Genomic DNA, 22,301 nt, shown 5'->3' with positions numbered 1-22,301 from the left:
CTCTTCTCAGACAGAAATAAAGACAACATGATGTGACATCTTTGGTCTGATAAGCTGGAAAAGGACATAAAAAAGGACACCTTCAAAAAAAAAAATACATGGAGCACAGCTCGACACACATGCATGCACCAAACAACAAGGTCTTTCATCCGCGTTTTACCATGACACACAGGGAAAAGACACAGAACATATTGTGTTAGACACTAACTGGCCGCCCGGCTGAATGGTACTCTTACTGCTAATTAAGTGCTAATGGCAGTTCCCCCTGCAGAGAATACTAATTAATGTTCCATTCTTCCGCGAGCTGAGCGCGTACTCCACGGCGGCCTAATGAGGGGAGGCAGGTACGTCTTCTCCCAGGCTGGGTTAATAAGCACAACACAGTGGGGTCTGAGTAGAGAGGGCCATACCAGGGGGCTGCTTCCTGTTCCCTAATCTTGACAGACCCCCCTCAGAACGCACACAATGAGCCTCGGAGGTAATGAAAGGATTTGTCCCATAAACTCGGAAAATAGGGCAGCTTGTGTGTCCGTGTGGATCGCACCTAAAAGTTTGGGTGCTTGTACGAATGTGACGTTAATGTTGAGGAAATTTTAAAGATATATGAGAACAAAACAACCTGTGTACAAATAGAAAGTGATATTTTTATTCTTTTAGACAAAGATATTTGTGAAAATTTGGGGGGATGGTGTCCATATTCCATGGTGGAGTGGTATATAACTATTGTATGTATATACTTTTTGTACCCAGCGATGCAAAAAGTATAAAAGTACTTGGAAAACTCCTTTTTAAAAAAGATTTCTGACACTGAGCACCATTTTATATTGGGTATGTCTTCCTACAGAATTACAACCCAGAAACTGCTGATGTCTCCCAGAAAACAACTTCTATTTTATATAGTTTCCGGCTGCCTGCGAATGTGCACGGGCGGAAAAATAAATAAATACATTACCTGTTTGGATGCAGAAAGCCTGGGAATCAGATTCAAAGTGCTGAAGAATGAATGGATGTGCGAGTATGCGGGTGCGTGCATGAGCGTAAACATAGATTGAGGATGGTATTGGAATTACCTGAGTGAGATAATGGTGGTGCATTAGATTAACTTTCAGTCCTTAAATGCAACACATTTAGGCAATCTTGTCCCCCAAAAACATGTCAATGTCTGAAAGGCCTCCCTCTCGCTATCAGGAGCCTCTGGTCCCCCACACTGATGCAGCTGGCAAGGCGCTACCGTCGACAGTCAAAACGCAGCGCCAGATCTAGTTATAAAATAATTGAATTTTCATATCAGAGGGGACCAGAGTCCCAGCAGACAATAGGACTGCTGAGTCCTCTCTGATATTGGCTCAGGCCCTTTGCCATGCGCATGAAATCAGTATGTTAATGTTCCAGGGTTTTCTTTTTTTAAGGGCACTTGTGCTCTCGCAATGTACTACCGATGCGGTTTCAAAAAAAATTGCAACTATTGATAAGTAGGCAGCCAGCAACCCCCTCGACCCCTCCTCCCACCCAACATGCCCACCCCCGCCTCCCCCCAACCCACCGAGGCTCTAGACGTTCTCGCACCCCCATCCTCCCCCATTATTAAAATTGTAATTTATTTTTCTAAATCAGAATGACAGCTTGCTTTCTTTTCTCTGCAGCAGGCAGTGAATCACCGAGCTTTAATTACTTTCGTAACTTCGCTGACCCTGTGAGCGTGCTGCTCTGCCAGAGAAAATGGGACCTCCAACAAAGGCCCCTCCACAACCACAGCCGCCTTCGGTTCATTCAAAATGCGAAAATTTATCAAACTACGGATTTTTATAAGATTTTGTTAACATTTCACCTCCTATCTTTTTCACACTCCCCCAAAACACCCCCGCTTGCAACAGCTCTGCACTCTCCCAATCTCCTGGCCCACCTCCTGAAGAAACTCACTGAACAACCTTATTCCAACTCTCCCTCTTGCCTTCTCTCGTGTGCTTGTGTTGACTCAACAAGGTCTCTCCGGGTCAAAGCGGCCAGAGGTCACACTATCATCAGTAACCTCCTCATATCCAGGCCGTGGCCCCGGCAGCAGGGACACAGACAGCGCGGGGTCCTGGGGCCACAAAGCACAGATCAACAGGGATGAAGGCTACATTTGATCACTTTCACAGATCTTTGGCCTGCAGACATCGGGGGTCAAGCTTCATTCAGCGCGGCCGTCAGAGTCTATCACACGGCCATCCGCGGCCTTCTCTGACCACAGGTCATCGCCACAAAGGAGTCGCTTCAGTCTCTGAAGCTGCCTCATGGATCACGGCCGCGATGCGCGCGAGAGGCATGTGTGACTTTAAAGTTGAACAGGAAGAAGGTTTAAGCCCTCCTCTGCTTTGTTGCTGCAAAGTTCAGGCATGTTTCTTGTTCGCCAACAGATCCCTATTTGCTTCACATTATTCCACGCTGCCTGACTTATTAAAGAAGCTAATATGTTGTAATCCCCGCTATCGCTCTCACCTTCTCACTGGCACACCTCTGTTTTGGGCTGTGCCACTGTGTGAACCAGGGGTGCGCAGGCACGGTTGGTCTTTTGCTGACTGCCTGATAATTGAATGAGCGATTATCCCTCCCATTAATAGACAATGATACAGAAAGCACTGCCATATGTACGGAATATTAATGAGTGGCTGCAGCGGCCTAGATAAGAGAAGCGCCATGCAGTTGCTGTAATAGGGGTTAAAACAATTTGCCCCCCACCACCCTATCCCTCCTCACACACACACACACACACACACACACACACACACCACAGCTCCCATGCTTTCCACTATGCTAATCCTCCATGCTCTCACCCACCAGGCTGCCACCAACCAACCGCCCCCCATGGCCTGGGCTTGTGCTTGGCGCTGACCTCACTACTGCCAAGGCCGCCCCGCCATTGTGTGAGAGTGCGAGCAGGGTCACTCCACAACAGAATGACATGCTAATGATGGGAAGCAGCGGGTGTTTAGTATTTATTTTATGAGACTTTTTGCAACAAGAGAGCAGGAAGCAGCCATTCAGATTTTTCACAACTACCTCTTGTTTTTTTGCTTCATCTCACTGAATCTGTCTTCATCTTCTTGCTGTCACAAGTACGATTTCCTGATATTCAGGTAAAGATGCAAGAGCAGCCCGAAGCCCACGGCGCCACAAAGGCCCATCCAGCATCACCCCTCCATCACATTTCATTAAAAGGCTGCAGAGAGTCAGGCAGGTGAAACAGTTGGGGCACACTTCTATATGAATCACCATGCCAATCAATATCTAACATCTATTAGCATTGGAAAGCAATATTTCCCCTTTTACCTTGCAATAATTGTGCTTAATGCTGTGAAGTACCTTATCATAGGTCTGACGGCAAAAGAAAGGCCAGTTACCATGGTGACTGTGAAAGCCATTGGTTTCCTTTTCAGCAGAATAATGAACTTCTCTCCTCTGTGTGTCACTCTTCCACTCCACTCTCAGCCTCTTCGATTAAATTGAAGTCCACGCGTCCTTGAAATCCCTCGTCTCTGCCTTATAATTTGCCAAACAAGAGAAAAACACAGACAAAAAAAATGTTCCAAGGCTCAACAAATGCATCACTTTAGGCTGAGGCGTGGGTGGATCTCACAATCAATACAGTGTATTTTTTTGAGATTTACTAACAGGAATATGTCCTCATAATTAAAAGCAAATACTTCCATACTTGCAGTTTCATTTTAGATGGTTTTTTTTTTTGTTTGTTTTGATAATGGCATGGTTAAAAATGACATTTTCCTTGACTCTGATTAGATGGTTGACATGGCTGTGAGGTGATAATTCTCTCTTCGAAAACCTGCATTCATCCTTTCTGATTAAACCATTTTTTAAAAAAGAAGTTTTAAACAGTCCTAAATAGGTTTGAAGTCCTTCATAATCACTTGCAATTACTTTTATTTTTTAGGTTTTTTTGCTTTTTGAAAGTGCAAAATGACTCAAAAAAATGTCTTTCTGCAGGAGAAGACTTTCAGCTGATGGAAAGCTTTTCACAAGTATTTTAAACTACAGCTGTCACATTTATTAATGATGGATGCATGGAGCTGAATAGACTTCTCAAAGTAGTCTGAAACGCTTTTTCCCCCTTATATTTCTATAAGAATAATAAAAAAATCTTCTTCTTCTCTCCTCTAAACGTCGTGGATCATCATTCATTGATTGCACTCGCTATCCACAGCGTCCTTGAGCACAGACATCCTCACTGCCCGGGGACATCAAGTGTTTTATTCAGTGGTGTTGTCTGCACGGTGGTCGATTAAGGGAAGGGGAAAAAAAGCTGCAACTTATTCAAGTCAAGCTGGAGAGTGGAGACGCACGGAGATCCAAACAGACCCATCAAATCTTGCCTTTTTTTCTTTAAATCGAGGCTGCACCTGGTTGACATGTCTTTAAAGAACAGCCATAATAGTTAATAAATAAATGGATAAATAAAAATCCATAATTTTTAAATGATTATTTGAAGTTTTTTTGCGCTCATTATAATCAAATACTTTACTAGAATTTTTTAAATGTCGTTTTCGATAAGCAAAATATTTTAACGCGCATTAATCCTCCTGTTTTGTCGCAATTAACGTGCCAGCCGCCTCATTTACTAATTAACCTACTGATCAAATATCTCAATCATTATGTTAAAAATGAATTCTTCCATTACCAGGTCTCATCCACTGTCACCTCTCCTGTTATACAGACTGTAAATGACACAACAAATATGCGCCAATTAACTTAAAAAGGGCGAAAAATACCCGCGCTGCAGTCTGACAGGCGCGGGGTGGGCTGGGGCCCTGCACTAGTAACATACTTGTTCCCCAAAATCTTAACTCTAATAAAAGGAAACGCCCTCCAACATTAATACAGGCAATTAATATGAGTTACCTGGTTACATTTAAACTGCTATACAAACCAAAAGCACATGGCACCTCCATTTAAAGTATAAAGTAACTGAACAGAACTGAAAATGACTTTAAATTATGTACTAGATAGATAGATAGATAGACAGATAGATAGATAGATAGATAGATAGATAGATTCACTCAAAAATCAAGGACACAGACACACAATACACCATTAAAACATACAATCTAATAATATAACTGATAAAATAGTGCACATGCAAAAAGGCATGTAGGGGCATTGTATTTGTCCATGTATTTATCTTCAATTTGCATTTTAAGTTTTAAGTTGTAATCATTATTTTTGTGCTGTTTTTACCGTTTAGTTAATGTTTCATCACATTAGATTTGCACTACCTCCATCAGCACACATTATTAGTGACTGACAGCACTGTGTAGATATGATTTCACTGCTGTTTTTTATTCTTATGTTTCTATTCTTTATTACTGTGTGTTGTGTTTTTTATGTGTCGTATAGGCAGATGTATGCCTACTTTTCCATCTATCTATCTATTCATCTATCTATCTCAATGTCTATTGTAGTAGATGTATTGTGGGATATGTTGTGATGTTTGCACAGTGGTATATGTACTCTGGTGTGTGTATTGTAGTGTGTAGAGTGTGGTTTATGTGTTTTATCGTGCCTTCCATGTTTACAGTGTATTGTGGTTGTATGATTGTTTAAACTGTATATTCTAATAACATTTTAGGTCTACATGTAAAAGCCCAACTAGTGACAAGGGTTAATAAATTAGCAAAAGCTTTAAACTCTCTGTGCAACACATCGGTTCCATACTCTGCATTGGAACTGTGTTAAATTGCATCGTCCCTATCAAATAGAAAATAAAATATCTACCATTAAATTACTCTGAATTGTATCACTTAGCAGTATTTGATAATTGCATAAGAAAATATTTGTCTGACAGTAGTTTAAAGTACATTAAAGCACTGTGTAGTAATCACAGCAATATCAAGAGAACAATTAATGTCTTCAGCTCTCATCAGACCTCATCTCATCACAATGCACACAACACTTTATTGACAGCCCAGGACAGACACACACACACAGGTCACCAAGTCAGCATGGCTTTATAAATTAAATTGTTTCGATCATTCTTCATTTGATGACATTTTAACAAAACCTGCCTCCTAAAGAGCAACCTTACACATAAAGTGAGCCAACAGCATGACTAGAACAAATCTGTCTCAATCTCCTGGCACATAGAGGCAGTTTTCTATCATTTTCTAACAGTCAGGACAAAACCTCTTTTTACCCTATGGTCATGTGTCTTCTGTTTATCTAAGTGGTTATTAAACTGTTCCATGAACCCAACACAGGGAGATTTTTCTGATCTCAGAGAGGGGGCATGTGGCTCATCATTCAAGTGTGACACAAAACATGAAAACGTCACTATAAAAGGTGTCATTTAGCTCACTTCTGTTCTATTCAACCCAAATGCTCCAATCAACTTTTAAGGATAATTTCAAGACAACCAAAACGTGTCTGAGATCAACAAAGAGCAGAGAGTCAACAATACAAACTGAAGGTTTCCCAGAATGATCATCCATCATCTCCTCTGCACAATGCACCTGAATTATACTGAAAATTAACAAAATCATCTGCAATATTTCTCTGCTTTTCTGTGTGATTTTAAAAAGCTTTGCCCTCCATCTGAACCCGGTATAGACAGACACCTGCAACACAAGGCCAACTTGCAAAGCCAAGGCCTACCTGGCCGAGCTCAGTCTGCGTCACACATCATCACACACGAAATGCAATGTATTAACAAGAGATAGAAAGCAAACCAAATGTCAATGAACGTGTCCGCGTGTTCTCATGTAAGCCTATGTGTTTGTGTTTAAAATACTAAACATGTTACAATCACGTGAGGACAGCAGTTTAGCAGATTGAAACATCTTACCGTGTCTCTGTGGCGCATGGAAACCATCTTCCTCCGGCCTCGCTCCCAGGGGCCAAAATAAACACAAAGCACTTTAAACACCTACAGGTTTTTAAATAAATGCACATTTTTGTATTTTCCTGCATAAACTTTTCTCACTTGTTTATTTAAGACATTGAACTGAGCAGTTGAGCTCCCCTGATCTGCTCCTGGGTGCAACTTCCTGTCAACATCACACCACAGGGAGGCGCTCATGAGCTGACATCACAGGAGTGAATGAGCTGCATTACCACAGATGGAAAAGGTGCACTAAGGTGTTTTTTTGGCGGTTTGAAAATTGATTAGATTCATTTTATTTATTTATTTTTTTGTCAAGTATATTGATTGACTTTTCTTCTTCTTACAAACAGCACGGAACAGCTCTGCACAACACTGGTCTGCACAACCATCAAGAATAAAAGTGATGAAACATTTAGATATGAATTCAAAACAACAGCACAATCTGCTTGCAAGTGTTGAAGCCATAATATAATTTGAGAAACGGAGGTATGGAGTCCATATTTTCAGTTTGTATTTGAAGGTGGTTTGTCATTAATCCATGACAAAAAGCATATGCAAGAATATCATTCAATCTGCCGGAGCAACCAACAATAGCATCTTGACACGAGTGACCCAGGAGTAGAGACAGGATTCATACACAAAGCAATACCAAGACCTTTTCCCATATAACGTAGAATGTCTACCCAGTATTCACTTTAATTATAAATTATTAGATCATGTGTCAAATTAGCAGATTTTTGTCAATGTCACCTTTTTCTATTGGTGGAGTAAAAAGTACAAAGTGAAGACGCTGGTAAAATGGACTGTCTGCTGAAAAAGAAAGGCAAGGGAAGTTTACTTATACAGCACATTTCAGCAACAGGGCAATGCAACATTAATATCAAGACAAAGTGCAAAAGAAACACATTATCAAAGGAAATTTAAGTACAATAAAAACAATAATTAAAGAGCCCAGAGAATATAAAATAAAAGACAGGTATAAAGTACAAGAATAAATGTTACAGAGCAGTGTAAGATATGAATAATTGTTTGAATTAATAAAAGGCAGCAGCAAACAGAAAAGTCTTCAGCCTTGATTTAAAAGAACTGAGAGTTGCAGCAATAATATAATGTCATAATGTAGCAGAAGATCGTAAAGTATTTGGCCCTAAACTATTCAGTGCTTTATAAACCAACAGTGGTATTTTGTAATCAATTCTTTAACAGACAGGACGCCAGACTTCAGAACTGGAGGTATATGATCCATTTTCTTGGTCTCGAGCAGCAGCGCTCTGAATCAGCTGCACCTGTCTGATCGATTTTTTGAGGAGACCTGTAAAGACACTGTTACAGTGGTGTAGTGGAGTCTACTGGAGATAAGTGCATGGGCACATTTTTTTGAATCCTGCTGAGACATAAGTCCTTTAATCCTTGATATATTCATAAGGTCATAGGAGGCTGACTTTACAACCTGTTTTAATGTGGCTGTTGAAATTCAGGTCTGTGACTGACATGATTTCTGACTGGGTTCATGGATTTTAACATTGCAGAGTGAACCTGAGTGAAAATCCTGGCATATCTAGCTGTTCATTTATTCATTTCATTTATTTAATCTAAATTAATGTGTCGTCTGCATGATTATGGTAAGATATTTTGTGTTTTCATAATCTGAGCCTGCAGTGGAAGCATGTAGATGTTCAACAGAAGAGGCCCCAGACAGGAGCCTTGGGGAACTCCGTATGTTATTTTTGTCCACCCAGATGTCTAATTACCCATAGACACAAAGTAGTCCCTGATCTTCAAGTAAGATTCAGACCAGTTTGGTACTGTACCAGAAAGTAATGAATTATAAGATGCAGCCTGTCATTAACTTCAGTTTTGAGCAAAAGGACCCAGAGTGAGTGGCAGCAATCAACCATTGGTTATTGGCTTGTTGTACATTGCAAATGTAAAAAATAGTATACATTTTCATGGGGATTAACTATTAATTAGTTTATTTATTTGGATTATTATAATCCTTCAGTTCACAACTGGGTATTACTGCACTGCTGTTATCATTCTATTGGTTTCTACTTGGACTTTTACAATGAGGTGGTTTTGGTGAATTCTGGTCTTGAGCATAGCGTGCATAAATAATGGACGTAGCTGCCAAGATGTCACCCCTTGGTTTGTGGACTACCATTTTGAAGCCTCGAGTTCACCACCTTGGGTTTTTTGGAGCCAGAAGTGACCATATTTGGACAAGAAGATGGAGCTGTGGAGGGGTGAGGGGCGAATCTGACTCATAGACTGTAGTGATGCCTCGCAGACAGTCTGTCACTCAAGCAGCCCCATCCTTGAATGTGCATAATTTTAAGCCTTGATAAAATGTAAACAGGTGAGTTACTTGAAAATTAGAGCCAGTGTTTTATTTTGTACAGTTATCATGAATGCTGATATTAGCTACAGTGGCCCAAACTGTTTTTTCTACTGGGCCGTAAATATGTTAACTTCTGCTCTCAAGTTGGGCATTTTGACATGATAAGAGGTGGTTATTTGAGGATCTGCAGTTTTCACTTCCATGTTGGCCTCATTTCTCAGCCCCAGAAGTTTCTGCTTCGTCTCAAGTTATAAATTCAATTTCAAGTGAACATGCTGTATCATTTTCTTTGTAGTTTATTTTTAGTTATAGATAACTTTTGTGTCATTATTCATGTGATGTGGACACACTTCTTTAAACCCTCACAGCATTACTTTAGAGTCCTATCAAAATCCTTAAGTTTCCAAAGATATTATTATTATAAAATCTGCATAAAAGGCAAGTTAATATAAAGTATACATTAGATGGTGTGGAAATACTGAAAGGTTTTTTTCTTCAAAGGTTGAGTTTATATGATTCGGTGGCATCTAGTGGCTGAGGTTGCAGATTGCAACCAGCTGAAATGTCTCCTGTGAGCCAAGCCTGTAGGTGAACTACAGTGGCTAACGGGAAAACATGAAAACACAGGTGGCCCCGTCTAGAACCAGTTTGATTTCTCTGTTGTGGGCTACTGTGGAAAAATGGTAGTGCAACATCACAGACTCCATAGATGAGGACCTGCTCTGTACACAGACATAAAAAGCCCATTGTAAGGTAATGAAAACACAAGGATTCTTATTTTTCAGGTGATTATTATCTAAATAAAACACACACATTTCTGCCAATATATCCCCCTAAATCTGACAGGCAGGACCTTTAAAGAGACTTTAAGCATAAAAACAAAGGTAAGAATCTCACATTTGGGAGTGTATGCACTGATCCTTATCCTGTCCACATAAAACTTTTCATCAGTTACAGTTTTTATTTAGCCAACGCCCTAAAGAGGAGCCTGCATCATGTTCTTGCCATTGAATGGTTTAAAGAAATGGTAACCTTTTAAGACTTTTTCACACCACTCTGGTGGGGCTTTTGTTTGCCTATCGTGTCTTACAGCTTTCACAGGACTCTCACTCTGCATAACTGATGGTGGACTTTCAGTGAAATATAATTTTGTATTTGTTGTAATACTTTCACTTCCCAAACATTAGCTCTACCTATTCAGGTCACAGCAGGTTAGTGAGGGTGAGTTGACAAAGAAATTAAAGCCTAATGATATCGTGGTGGATTTCATACTAACCAGACAGGAAACATTCGTTGCATAATCAGCTCATGATACGTGACACACAGTAAACACCACAAACTCATGAGGTAAAACTTTATGATACACATCGAACTGTAATTAGAAAAAACATCTCCAAAGATAGCACTCACACTTGACATCATGAGAAACCCAAGTGGCACAGAGCTGTAAGAATACAACTGCTGCAGCAGTGGTTTATACGTCAACATTAAAAACAAGGGTGGAGGGCCACTCTGTAGCATGAAGTAAAACTTTCCAACACTGCTTTCACATCTTGCAAAGCCATTTAGGAGTTCAGCGTAAATTACCGATAGAAAAAAGGGCTTTAAATTCCGTGTATCAATCCCAAAGGTAAACGAGTCAAAAGGAAAATCCCTTATCCTTCAAATGAGGCGTGGGAGGTTTGAAAAGAGATGTCTGGTCCAGCCTGGTCCCTCCGCTTCTCTCCACAGTTGAGCAAAAGACAGCTGTGAAAGCTGAAGGACTAAAACAGCTGGGATCAGGAGCTGCACTTACTGTAGCTGCAGTTTCTGGGTAACACACAGACATTGTTGATACAACAGGATGGATTGCCTCATTATTGCCTCATTTCTGAGACAATAGCCAGAGTCTCTGTCATCTTCGGTCAGATATCAACTTCAATATTTGGATCAGTAAGTGTCCAACTGATGATAACAACTCACTGACTGACTCTTCCGTGATTTACTTTAAAGGCACACTGCGAGAGTCCATATTTTTCCTCTCTCACCTGTGGTGCTATTTATCATTCTAGATTGTTTCAGTGGGAGTTGCCGAGTGTTGGCGATATTGGCCGTAAAGACATCTGCCCTCTCTCTAATATAATGGAACTAGATGGCACTCGGCTTGTGGTGCCTAACCCAACATTAATGTCATTTTCCAGAAATCATGACCCAGTTACTCAAGAAGATCAACAGACTTTGTTGTGAGCAGTTTCATGTAGGAACTATATTCTTTCTACCGGACTACACCCGCTAACTCTTTCACCATGCAGAAAGAAGGATAGTTCCAATGAAGTAGCTTAGTTGAATTCTGGTCTCGAGTTACAAATTCAGTTTTAAGTGAATATGCTGTATCACTTTATTCATAGTTTATTTTTAGTAATAGTTGTGGCACAGTCACAACTCATGTGGTGTCGGCAAATTTTGTTCAAACCCTCACGGCATTATTTAAAATTCCTGTCAAAATCCAGATGTTTCCAAAGATTCAAATATTGCAAGCTGTATTCGGGGTTATGAGCATAATATCACCACGCAGAGGGAAGCGTGCATTTATTCACAGACAAGATGCTCGTGAAAGTGTGAGATGAAAACAATAAAGACGTCCTCCTCAGCTGAGCTGTAATGTTAGCTAGCTCAGTAAGCTAGGTGAGCTAGCAGTAGATGCACACTTCCCTGTGCACAGTGATACGATTGGTGTGTATAGTTCGGTAGGAGGAAACCACTTTTAGCATATAGTTCCAACACATTCTCATCCCAAATTGTCAAATACCGTCGAATTGTCACGTCTCCTCTGTGTCTCATAGTGACAGGAAGGCCACAGAGCTGAAGCACATTGCAACTCAGGGTTAATGTTGTGAAAAGGGTCGTGAGTAAGGTTTAGGCAACAAAACTACTTGGTTAATTTTAGAAAAACAAACATGTTTTGGGTTAATATAAGTACGTAATGTCACGTAAATATGTCACGAGTGATGTCAGTGCGCGACGACTGTTTTTAAGTTGCCTAACGTTACATTAAAGCAACGTTGACTTTTGATTTCACACTGTAAACAAACTCTGGTTGCCCCGGGTGAGGGTCCGGTTTTGTTTGAGCCATCCACCTCCCCTTCACCCTCCACCCTGCCTGGACTTTATCAGTCTTTATACAGGGTTCCCACACATTTTCATGGACACAATTTCAAAACCTTTTCATGACTTTTCAAAGACCCATATTGAAATTTGTATTTCAAAAAAACATGTACCTCACTGTGTCTGCTGCACTTGCCAGGTTGGTTATGGTACTTTTCTACACACAAGCATGCAGAAGAGCGTCGCTTCCCATAACAAAGGCCGCCGTTATACATACACTTATACTGTCACACATACAGTACATGTAACAACTTATAGCAGAGGGTTTGACTGGTGTAAGCCATGGAAAATGAGAACTGTGTAAGTTTTTTGGGTTACTTTGGTCACTTGACATTGCACATCCAATGTCAATGCTGTAAGGATATATCATGCAGCCCTAAGCTGACGCATATTAGAGCTACGTTATGTCAACGGCTAACTTGCGCAAAATAAAAGTCATTATGTTACATTATGCGAGAGGTTATCCCCAGATGATTACTGTAACAATAAACTTCACAAAATCATGACTTGTCCAGGTTTTCCATGACCATGGGATCACTGTTTATACTACATCAGTTGCTCTTAACTATTGCCATGGATGGGTTTACACTGGCCGCTGCATCTCATATTAATGCCGAAGGCTGCTTTCAGTATGGATGTCACATTTGATGCCCTAGGAATGAGAACTAGCTGCTACTTCCATTATATTAGAGAGAAGGCAGACATGTCTATGTCCCTTATCTCCAACACTCTGCAACTCACAGCAAAACAAACTGCACTGATAAACAGCACTACAAGTAAGAGGAAAAATATGTATTTTTGATTATGGGATGAACTTCTCTTTAGTTCACCTGTGACCACTGGTGTCAAACTCTCATAACGAAATGTTTCAGTTTCTCTTCCTGTAATTTCATAGTAAAACTTTTCTTCTGCATGCGCAACATCTTTCCCCACAAAGAGGAACAGTGTACAGCAGCACAAACACTGTCAATCATAACTTGAGTTTGGTGTAATAATCCATTTGTGGTAGGAGACTGTATGCTGAGGAAAGGGTACAGATTATTTTTTACTGACTTAACTTCATTTTACAAACATAATAACCTCAAGAAAGTGAGGGGAGCTGAAACACAGTCTGTTAAACACAGTCATTATTACAGAAGTTAGATGGAGTGAAGGTAAATACTGTAAGTTAATGTTACAGTAAACTGCTTCTCTTCCAAACCTCTCAGTGCAATAACAGGAATACTTAATACATAATATTTAATACATGTTTAATACTTTACATTTTCCCACTATCTCTCCAAATCTCCACTGGCATTAAGGGCTGGGTTCTTATAGTGCAGAGCGATGCCTTGTTTATTGTTCGGCTGTGTTTGTGGCTGCTCAGGTATTTGACTGCTTGTCATCTGTCTGTTTCCTGTCAGTACAGACATCATCTTGGACCGGTAGTGATCCCCGGCCAGGAAATACAGAATTGGGTCAATACAGCTGTTGATGCTCGCCAGCGGCCTCGTGATCTTGTAAGTAAAGTTGACAATGTTGAGGAACTCACAGTGAAGATTTAACACACGGGACGTGTAGTAAAGCGTCCGCGTGATGTGAAACGGGACGAAGCTCACTGCAAACACCACCAACACCACGATGATGAGCTTGATGGACTTCTGATGTGAGGCGGCGCTCTGCTTGCTGGCAGATAATCCCCGTCTTGGCCGGCACAGTGCCCGCGCCATCAAGCAGTAACACACCACGATAACCAGGAACGGGACGCCGAATAGGAGCACCATGACGACAGAGCTGTAGTCCACGTACTCCTCGAAGAACTCCTGGCTGGTTGTGTCATGGCACAGGGTGTCATTGTCCCTCCTGGAGGTGGTGACGAAGATGAGGTTAGGCACCAGGCACACGCTCACCACAGCCCACACCATGCCGCACACCAGGTGGGCATGGCGGGACTTCACCAAGGTCAGCGCCTTGATTGGATGGCAGATGCCCAGGTAGCGGTGCACGCTGATGCAGGTGAGTAAGAGGATGCTGCAGTAGAGGTTGGCGTAGAAGAGGAAGCGCACTATTTTGCAGGCAGCCACTCCAAAGGGCCAGTGACTGCGGTTGGCGTAGTAATAGATGAGGGTGGGCAGGGAGAGGACGTACAGGAAGTCGGACAGTGCGAGGTGGAACATGAACACCGTGCTGGGGTTCCACGGACGCATCTTCAGGAACAACCACAAAGCGGTAGCGTTGAGCATGAAGCCAAACACGAACACCACACTGTAGGACACAGGCAGCAGGATGTATTTGAACTCCTCATCAAAGCGACAGCTTGAGTTGAAGATTGCGATGAACACTGTCGACTGGTTTTGCGTTTCAGGGCTGCTGATGACCGTTTCCATGGTGATGTGACTAAGCCAGCAGGTGACCGACCCTTCAAAAGGAATAAGATTTATACATTATTTATAGAGAAAATGCACATGTAGATTAATTAAAGGCCTGTGTGGAGGACTTATTGGCATCTAGCCTTGAGGTTTTAGAAACGTCTCCCATATGACTTGTAATTTTCTGCAGCTGAACTCAGACAAGACAGAAGTAATAATCTTTGGCCCTGATCACCTAGCAAGGAAATTACAACCCATTATTGGTCCTCTTGCAACGAACATAAAATCTACAGCGAGAACTTTATGCATCACCTTTGATTCTCAATTGGACTTTGAACAACATGTCAATAATCTCATTAGATCCTGCTACTTAAACCTAAGAGATATTACCAAAATCTAATCAACTGTGTCTTTTCCTGACCTAGAAAAGCTTAATCATGGCTTTGTATTCTCTACCTCGACTATTGTAATGCGCTGCTTCAGTGAACCTTCAGCAGCTCATTTTCAACATGCACAGATTGCTGCAGCTTTTAAAGCTCAACAAGGTTTAGCGGCGAGTTATATCACTGAGCTTTTGACTTCCTATGCTCCAACTCGTGACCTGAGATCCTCAAGCCTACTCTCACTAGCCGTTGCTAGATTAAGGCTGGTGACTAAAGGTGACCGGGTTTTTGCCGTCGAGGTCCCAAAGCTCTGGAATTCTCTGCCTGAGGAGATTAGACTGGCTAGAACATTACCTGTTTTTAAATCAGTGCTTAAAACATACTTTTATAAGTAAGCTTTCCCTTTTAATGCCCGATTTGTACTTTTGTGTTTTTTTTCTTTTTGTTCTATTTTTGCCTCTGTACACACTATATTCCATATTGTTTTGTTGTCTTATTTAATGCACTTTGTGACCTTGCTTAGATAAGATTTTATACAAATAAATATTTTTATTATATTATATATGTCAAGCAGGTAGAAGAATTATGGTGGCTGATGCGAAAATCACAAATGGCCCTATTTTGAGCAAGAGTTTGATTTGTCTGGGCTACCATAGAAACAACATGGCAGTCGTGGATCAGCTCATTCTCAGGTAATGAAAACACAATGATTCTTATTTTCAGGTGATTAGAAACCAGTGAAAACATAGTTAAGATGTCCATAAATCCCACACACTGGACCTTTAAAAGTAAAATGGTGCACCGATAAATTGATGTGTTGTTTGACAGACAATTTGAGTGCATTTGTTTTTCAAGCAAAAGTATCTGCTGCTGATTTATATAACTAGAAACTGAATCTCTTTGGGTATAAGACTGTTGCATGTTTAAGTCACCTTAGGTTCTTGCAAATTATGATTTTCTAGCATTTTATAAAACAGATGATTCATCAAGAATATAATTGACAGCTTAATCAATAATGAAAATAACTGTTAGTTCTTGGTATATAATTCATTTATTGAGGAGTCAGGTTTAATTTTGTTGTCTGTGTTTGACGGTGGTGAAAGAAGTATGCAGATTCTAAAGAAAAACATAGCAACACTTGAGTGTATGAATAATTTGTTACAAGTTAAAGTCCTACATTCAAAATTCTGCTTAAAGGAAAACCATCTTTTATGTTAATGTCCAATCAGTGCTGATGGTAAATGTAGTCGACTGAAGCCATAAATTCCTCAGTTTGTGCTGTACTGAACAGGAAAGCTGAGTTTGCAGCTATAAAATCTGTAGTTCTTCCTGCATCCAGCGCCGTCATTCAACGTGACAGTGATGTAGTTGGAGGAACAAAGAACTACAGGCTATTTCAGGTACCTCTGGGTAATCAGGGGGCGCGCTCAAGCTCAGAACCCAAACTTCCTAGTTTTCTTTACTTGTATTGCAAACTAACTACGTTTCCAGAGTTGACAATGACAGCCCGTCATCTGCTGTTATGGATGAGGATATAATGTTTTGTTTGACTCAGCAAGTCAATCGTACTTTTTTGAGCCAGAGAATATGGCTGAAGAAATGCAGCAGAGAGAGGCCGAGGCTGCAGCTGTATAAAGACGATACAGCCATTGGGGACCCTCCAGAACCTGAGCTGCTGAGAGCTGTTGTTGAGGGCTGTCCCCAACACTGTGAGGGTTACTACACAAACATGCTTTACCCCTCACTTGGACCCAGGTGTGCTGATGACCCTCTTCGAAATCCAGAAGTTAAACTGGAAAAGATGTCCATGACCAGCAGGGCTCAGAGGGCAGATGACCACTGAGCGGGTATTTTTGTCATCAAACACTATGTCAGGAGGTCAAACGCAAGGCATCCTGGGAGTACCCTGCTTTCTCCGTCATTCAATATGGAACACACTGAGGCTGAGGAATCCATTGCTTCAACTGACCACATTTAGCATCAACAGTGATCGCCTATCTGCATTTCACCTTTAAGTATGAACGTATTTGCATCACTTACATACACTTAAAGCACCAAAAGTTAAAATATTGATCATGCATAAAATAATAATTCAGAATAATGTAGGCTATAATATATTATTAGACTTTGGTTATTAGTGATGCATTAATGTGTTAATGTCTTTAATGTTGCAGCTGGGTAGCTTTTGTAGTCTTCATCTATAATTAAGCATCACAATTTATTTATTAATTACATTTAGTATTATTAATCTGCAAAGTAACTAAAGTTAGTTTAAGTTAAGGTCTAATAACTGTAGTGAAGTAGCCTATAATACAATACTACACAAAAGTAGCTTCTAAAACGTAGTGGAGTAGAAGTATATAGTAATATAAAATTAAAGTATTTAAAACTGTACATTAAGAAGCCTACAGTACTTGAGCAGCCTTAATGTACTTACAGTCCACCACTGGAGAAGAGGTTTTTAAGTAACAGTAATAAAGTGTAAATTCTCGACTAAAGTACATGTAACTCAAACTGTAGGCTATTTAAATACAGTAGGCTCCTAAAGTACTACATGTACTAGTTATTCTGCACCGCTGTTGAGTCAGAAATAATCAGTTTAACTGGTGTTGAACAACTTTCTCCTCGGTCACACAAACAAGAACCGAGTAACCGTGACACTGCGGTTACTCACCCCAACCGGGATCCCAAAAACAGAGCTGGTGTCGGGCTGGTTGGATCCGTCCCGGTGCTTCACAGAAGTCCTCGTAACTTTCCAGCCGAGCTGCTAATACTCTCCTCTCTGTCCCCCCTGCTTCGTCCCTGAGCCGTCCTGACTGCGAACATTAGAAACATTAGAAACACACTGAAAGTTGTTTATCAGTGAGAGTGGTGTCTGAGTCCATGGCAGCGCTGCAGAGACACTGAGCGCAGGGACATGGAGAGCAGAAAGTGCACGGCTGAGATGGGAAGTCTCTCTGCTGAGTGGACAAAACTGCCGCCCAGTCCTCAGTGTGTAAGTCACTTTCAATTTGGTGAACCACGTGAGGCTGCTTACAGAGCTCATTTACACATTAACACCACTCCATAGTTTGACTACTTTTTCCCTCACAGCAGCTTCTCATGTAGCCTACTTCTACACTTAAAGAAATAAATAACTTCTTAATACTCCAGTTATGTTCTTTTAATTGTCTGGATTAAAATGTGTGCAGTAATTGAAAGATGATTATTGTGCTACTGTTTTCTTCCACAACAATTCAGAGATAAATATAAACCTTATTAATATAATTTATTCTCTAATTTATGATGTGCTCATGATATTAATGCAATATTATGAAATAAATCACCCAGGCTGGAGCCACAATACTAAAATCATACTTGCATACAGCACATGATGACAGTGGTGCCCCCAAGAGGGGGCCAGAGGGGGGCCATTGCCCCACTGACACATTTGCTGGCTCCCCCACTGGCAAAAATAATTTGAGGCCAACATTACAGTTCGGTTCGGTGGAAACAAGGCTTTAAAGACAGTAATGTTGGCCTTGTTTCCACTGACCGACTGGACTGCTTGGTGGAAACAAGGCCAACATTACTGCCTTTAAAGCCTTGTTTCCACCGAGCAGTCCAGTCCAGTACAGTTCGGTTCAGTTCACATTTTTTCCATTTCCACTGTGAAAACTTGTGGATGGTACCAATGAAACCATTCCGTACTGTCCCCATTTTTGGCCCCCCTCTGTTGTGGTACAATGTATGAGTTGACGACATGAATCCATCAACACACTTTAAATTTCACCGTGACAACTTAGACCATAACTTTAGTTTTTATTGTCTCTCTTCGATGACATACAGTTTTAGTAATGACTGGATCTTTAAGCGTTTAAACATTTTTTTAATGTGATTTGCATAAATCCCAATCCTCACTTGAAGCATCGTTCCTAAATCCCTGCATTTGCTTGAGAAGGACTAAATGCACAAACCTGCTATTTTCAAATAAATGCATCCCACAATCAAAAGAGGCGGGACAGGCATGATATGTAAGACAACAGTGTTGGCCTCAAGTGTGACATATAACATGTGTCAGCAGCACTTTCTAAACCATAACAATGGCATAACATGTCAGTCACAATCATTTACTGCCTTTGTTATATGGCGGCTGATCTTGTCATCTGCTGGGAGGGAAATGAGCCCCTGAATCTCATTGTTTCCCCAATTTGTGGACATTTGAGTTAGCCGCTAATTGCTAACAGCTGCTTTTTAAATCTCCTGCAGTGTGGTCGTCAACATAATATGTAATCAAAATGACACACATCCCCCCTTCCTCCCATGGTCACATCTTTCTGGCTTTATGTGTTACACAGACCTTGTTTGGGGGCTGTTACTACCTCCGTTCACAGCTCAGAGGCGAGACAACTTTATCCCCACTTTCTGCAATTGTACCTTATACACAGGACGGCAAGGCAGCATAATGGTGCGATATACCTGCTTTGAATAGACAGTGTAAAAGTGGCTAATGTAGGTTTTCTCTGGCTTCCTCCCACAGTCCAAAGACATGCAGGTTAGGTTTAACAGAGACTTAAAATTGCCCATAGGTGTGAACGTGAGAGTGAATCGTTGTCTGGGGGCGCCACTGCATGAAGAAGCAACACGCTAACAATGGTTACCTATGGAGCTTGGAGCAGAGCTCCATGGTGATATTGCCACTTTAACTCAAATAAAATATGTAACCATGTTTGCCACCATTAATATCATCTGTGTCATTCCCATGATGACGCTTACTAGCACTCAATGCTGAAATGTTCTAGAAGTTAATATTTGCACAGCTGTACAGTAGTCCATACAGCTGTTATAAAACCCAACAGTTGCTCTCTGGAGCTGGGAGGGTTCATCTGGTGTGTCTCCTCTGTAATCTTTGTCATCTCAGGCTTTTCTGTAAGATTCACATGATAAGGAGTGGAATTATAACAGCTGATCATAAAGATATAAAAGCAGGCAGGATGAGCGATGCTGGTGTCAGAGGCGGATGATAAACGGAGGTCAGGTGAGGCGCTCACTTAATAAGTTACCAAAAGTTTGATTGACCCACGGACGCAAACAAGATCATATTCCCTCCAATAACCCAACGACTATAAACACATATGACTTAAATGACCATTTTATGGTCAATACAGAGACGTAAAATATGACTCTGTTTACATGCAAAGAGCAAAGGTTTAACACCAGGTAAATCCTGGCACTTTTGTTAAATTAAAGAAACAGTGTGTAAGATTTAGGGGGATTTCATGGCATCAAATGATGAGGACTGCAGATTGCAACCAGCTGAAATTCCTCCTAGTTAGAATTCCTTCAGCTTACATTGTTCAGGAGGTTTTAACCTGTCCTTACAATGGTGGCCAACACAAAAACACGAAAACACAAATGGCCCTATCTAAAGCTTGTGTTTGGTTTGTCCGTTCTGGGCTTCTGTAGAAACATGCTGGTGCAACATGGCAGACTCCGTGGACGAGGACCCACTGCCTATGTCATGTAAGTCATTCTAAGGTAACAAAAACAGTACAGTTGTTAATTCGAGGTGATTATACACTAAAGAAAACATAATTATTATGTTATATTCAATTTTTGCCAATATTTTCCCTAAGTCTTACACACTGGACCTTTAACATATATTCTTCAGCGTAATACAATGATTTGAAATCCCGATATGATGAGTAAAAGTTTGAGAAATAATTGAGGTGAAAGCAAATACCCTACATTTGGAAAGTCCAGATCCCTTCACCCCATAGATGCAGTAAGAACGTGTGTGTGTTCGTGTGTGTGTGTGTGTGTGTGTGTGTGTGTGTGTGTGTGTGTGTGGGTCAGCTTGGTGGCAGGCAGCAGAGCGAGTTTTTGTGTCTGTGTACTGTTTGGGTTTCTGTGGTTAAGATGTCAGGAATGTGAGTGGGCCACTGACAAAGCATGTTCTTCTTCAGAAACCCATTCAAAGCACAGCGTCAGTTTACAGCTCCTCACAGATGGAAAACATGTCAACATACAAACAAAGCTGAACTGTCCATTGTTAATAACTTTTTTCTCTGAAATCTCTGAGTTAACTTGTCATAAAGTGTTTTGCTAATTATTACTTATCCTGGATGTTTGACCTTTTACTGTGCAGAATGATGTGTGTGCAGAGCTTGATATTACAAGACATGTTGTTACATGTGCGTAATTACAAAGCTTCATAACTAGTTGGTTTGGTTCATTATGTAACTATGATAAAGGTTGTGTGAACATCTGTAATCTCCAGTGCACAAACACTAAGAATTGATTTTTCAGTAGGGTAGGAGAGCTTTAAAGGTCCAGTGTGTAAGATCTAGGTGGATTTAGTGGCATCTACTGTAGGAGTGAGGATGACAGATTGCAACCAGCTTAAGCTTCTCACAGTCAGAATTCCTTCAGTGTTCATTGTTCAAGAGGTTTTTACTGGGAGCTGAATCAACCTTTAGAGGTCTCCTCTCCAAAAGAAGCAGACCAAGTGATTTGAACCCATTAAAAAAAACACTAAATAAAGGAGTTTAACATTACAAATCAGTGTTTTTCTGACGCTGCGTGTCATGGACAGGCTGCAAACTATGGTGGCAGAGGTGAAAATGAAAGCGCTAATGTCCCTATTTAGAGCCAGTGTTTGGTTTGTGCACTCTGGGCTACTGTAGAAACATGGCAGTGCAATATGGCGAACTCTGTGGACAAGGACCTGCTCCCTAAGTAGATATAAACGGCTCATTCTAAGGTAATGAAAACACAGTAAGAAAGAAAGAAAACATACTCATTATATTATTTTCCATTTCTGCCAATATATCCCCTAAACCCTACACACTGGACCTTTGAGTTAAACTTTCAAAATGGCAGATATTTACATATTCAGAGACTCTGGACTTTATAATGAGAAGGATATTAAGATCTTTTAACAAGGTATTTTACCTTTTTGCTCAACGTGGTTTTGATATCCGGAGAGGATATTTAAACTTTACTGTGTCAACATATGTGCATGTATTTCAAACATAATTCAATAATCATTTACTAAAACATGCTGCTACTCAAACACCTAAAATCTCTGTCAATCTAAACCTCTATTCAATTAAACATGTTCTAAAAGACAAAAAAAATCAATACTTTAAACCCTTTTTTTGCATGTTTCCAAAAAATTCCCAGCACCCCTACGGCTGATGTCATCACTCAAGTCAGTGTGTACCTGCTGTCAG

At 40.7% G+C, this 22,301-nt stretch overlaps 1 protein-coding gene across 1 annotated transcript; it reads right to left on the bottom strand.

The window, feature by feature from the left end:
* Nucleotides 1-12,283: 12,283 nt before the first annotated feature.
* p2ry4 (pyrimidinergic receptor P2Y4) lies at nucleotides 12,284-18,048 on the bottom strand. The gene is made up of 2 exons (XM_050042851.1): nucleotides 17,762-18,048; nucleotides 12,284-14,754 (listed from the first exon to the last, which is right to left on the bottom strand). Exon 2 carries the CDS (start codon nucleotides 14,720-14,722, stop codon nucleotides 13,628-13,630), a length of 1,095 nt encoding a protein of 364 aa, XP_049898808.1. The 5' UTR covers nucleotides 14,723-14,754; nucleotides 17,762-18,048; the 3' UTR covers nucleotides 12,284-13,627.
* Between the last annotated feature and the right edge of the window lie 4,253 nt (nucleotides 18,049-22,301).

The sequence above is a fragment of the Epinephelus moara genome, chromosome 4 (assembly GCF_006386435.1).
Source record: "Epinephelus moara isolate mb chromosome 4, YSFRI_EMoa_1.0, whole genome shotgun sequence".
In the NCBI taxonomy this organism is placed as follows: Eukaryota; Metazoa; Chordata; class Actinopteri; order Perciformes; family Serranidae; genus Epinephelus; species Epinephelus moara.
The sequence above is the reverse complement of the archived record's forward strand: the minus strand, read 5'-3'. Positions and strand labels throughout refer to the sequence as shown.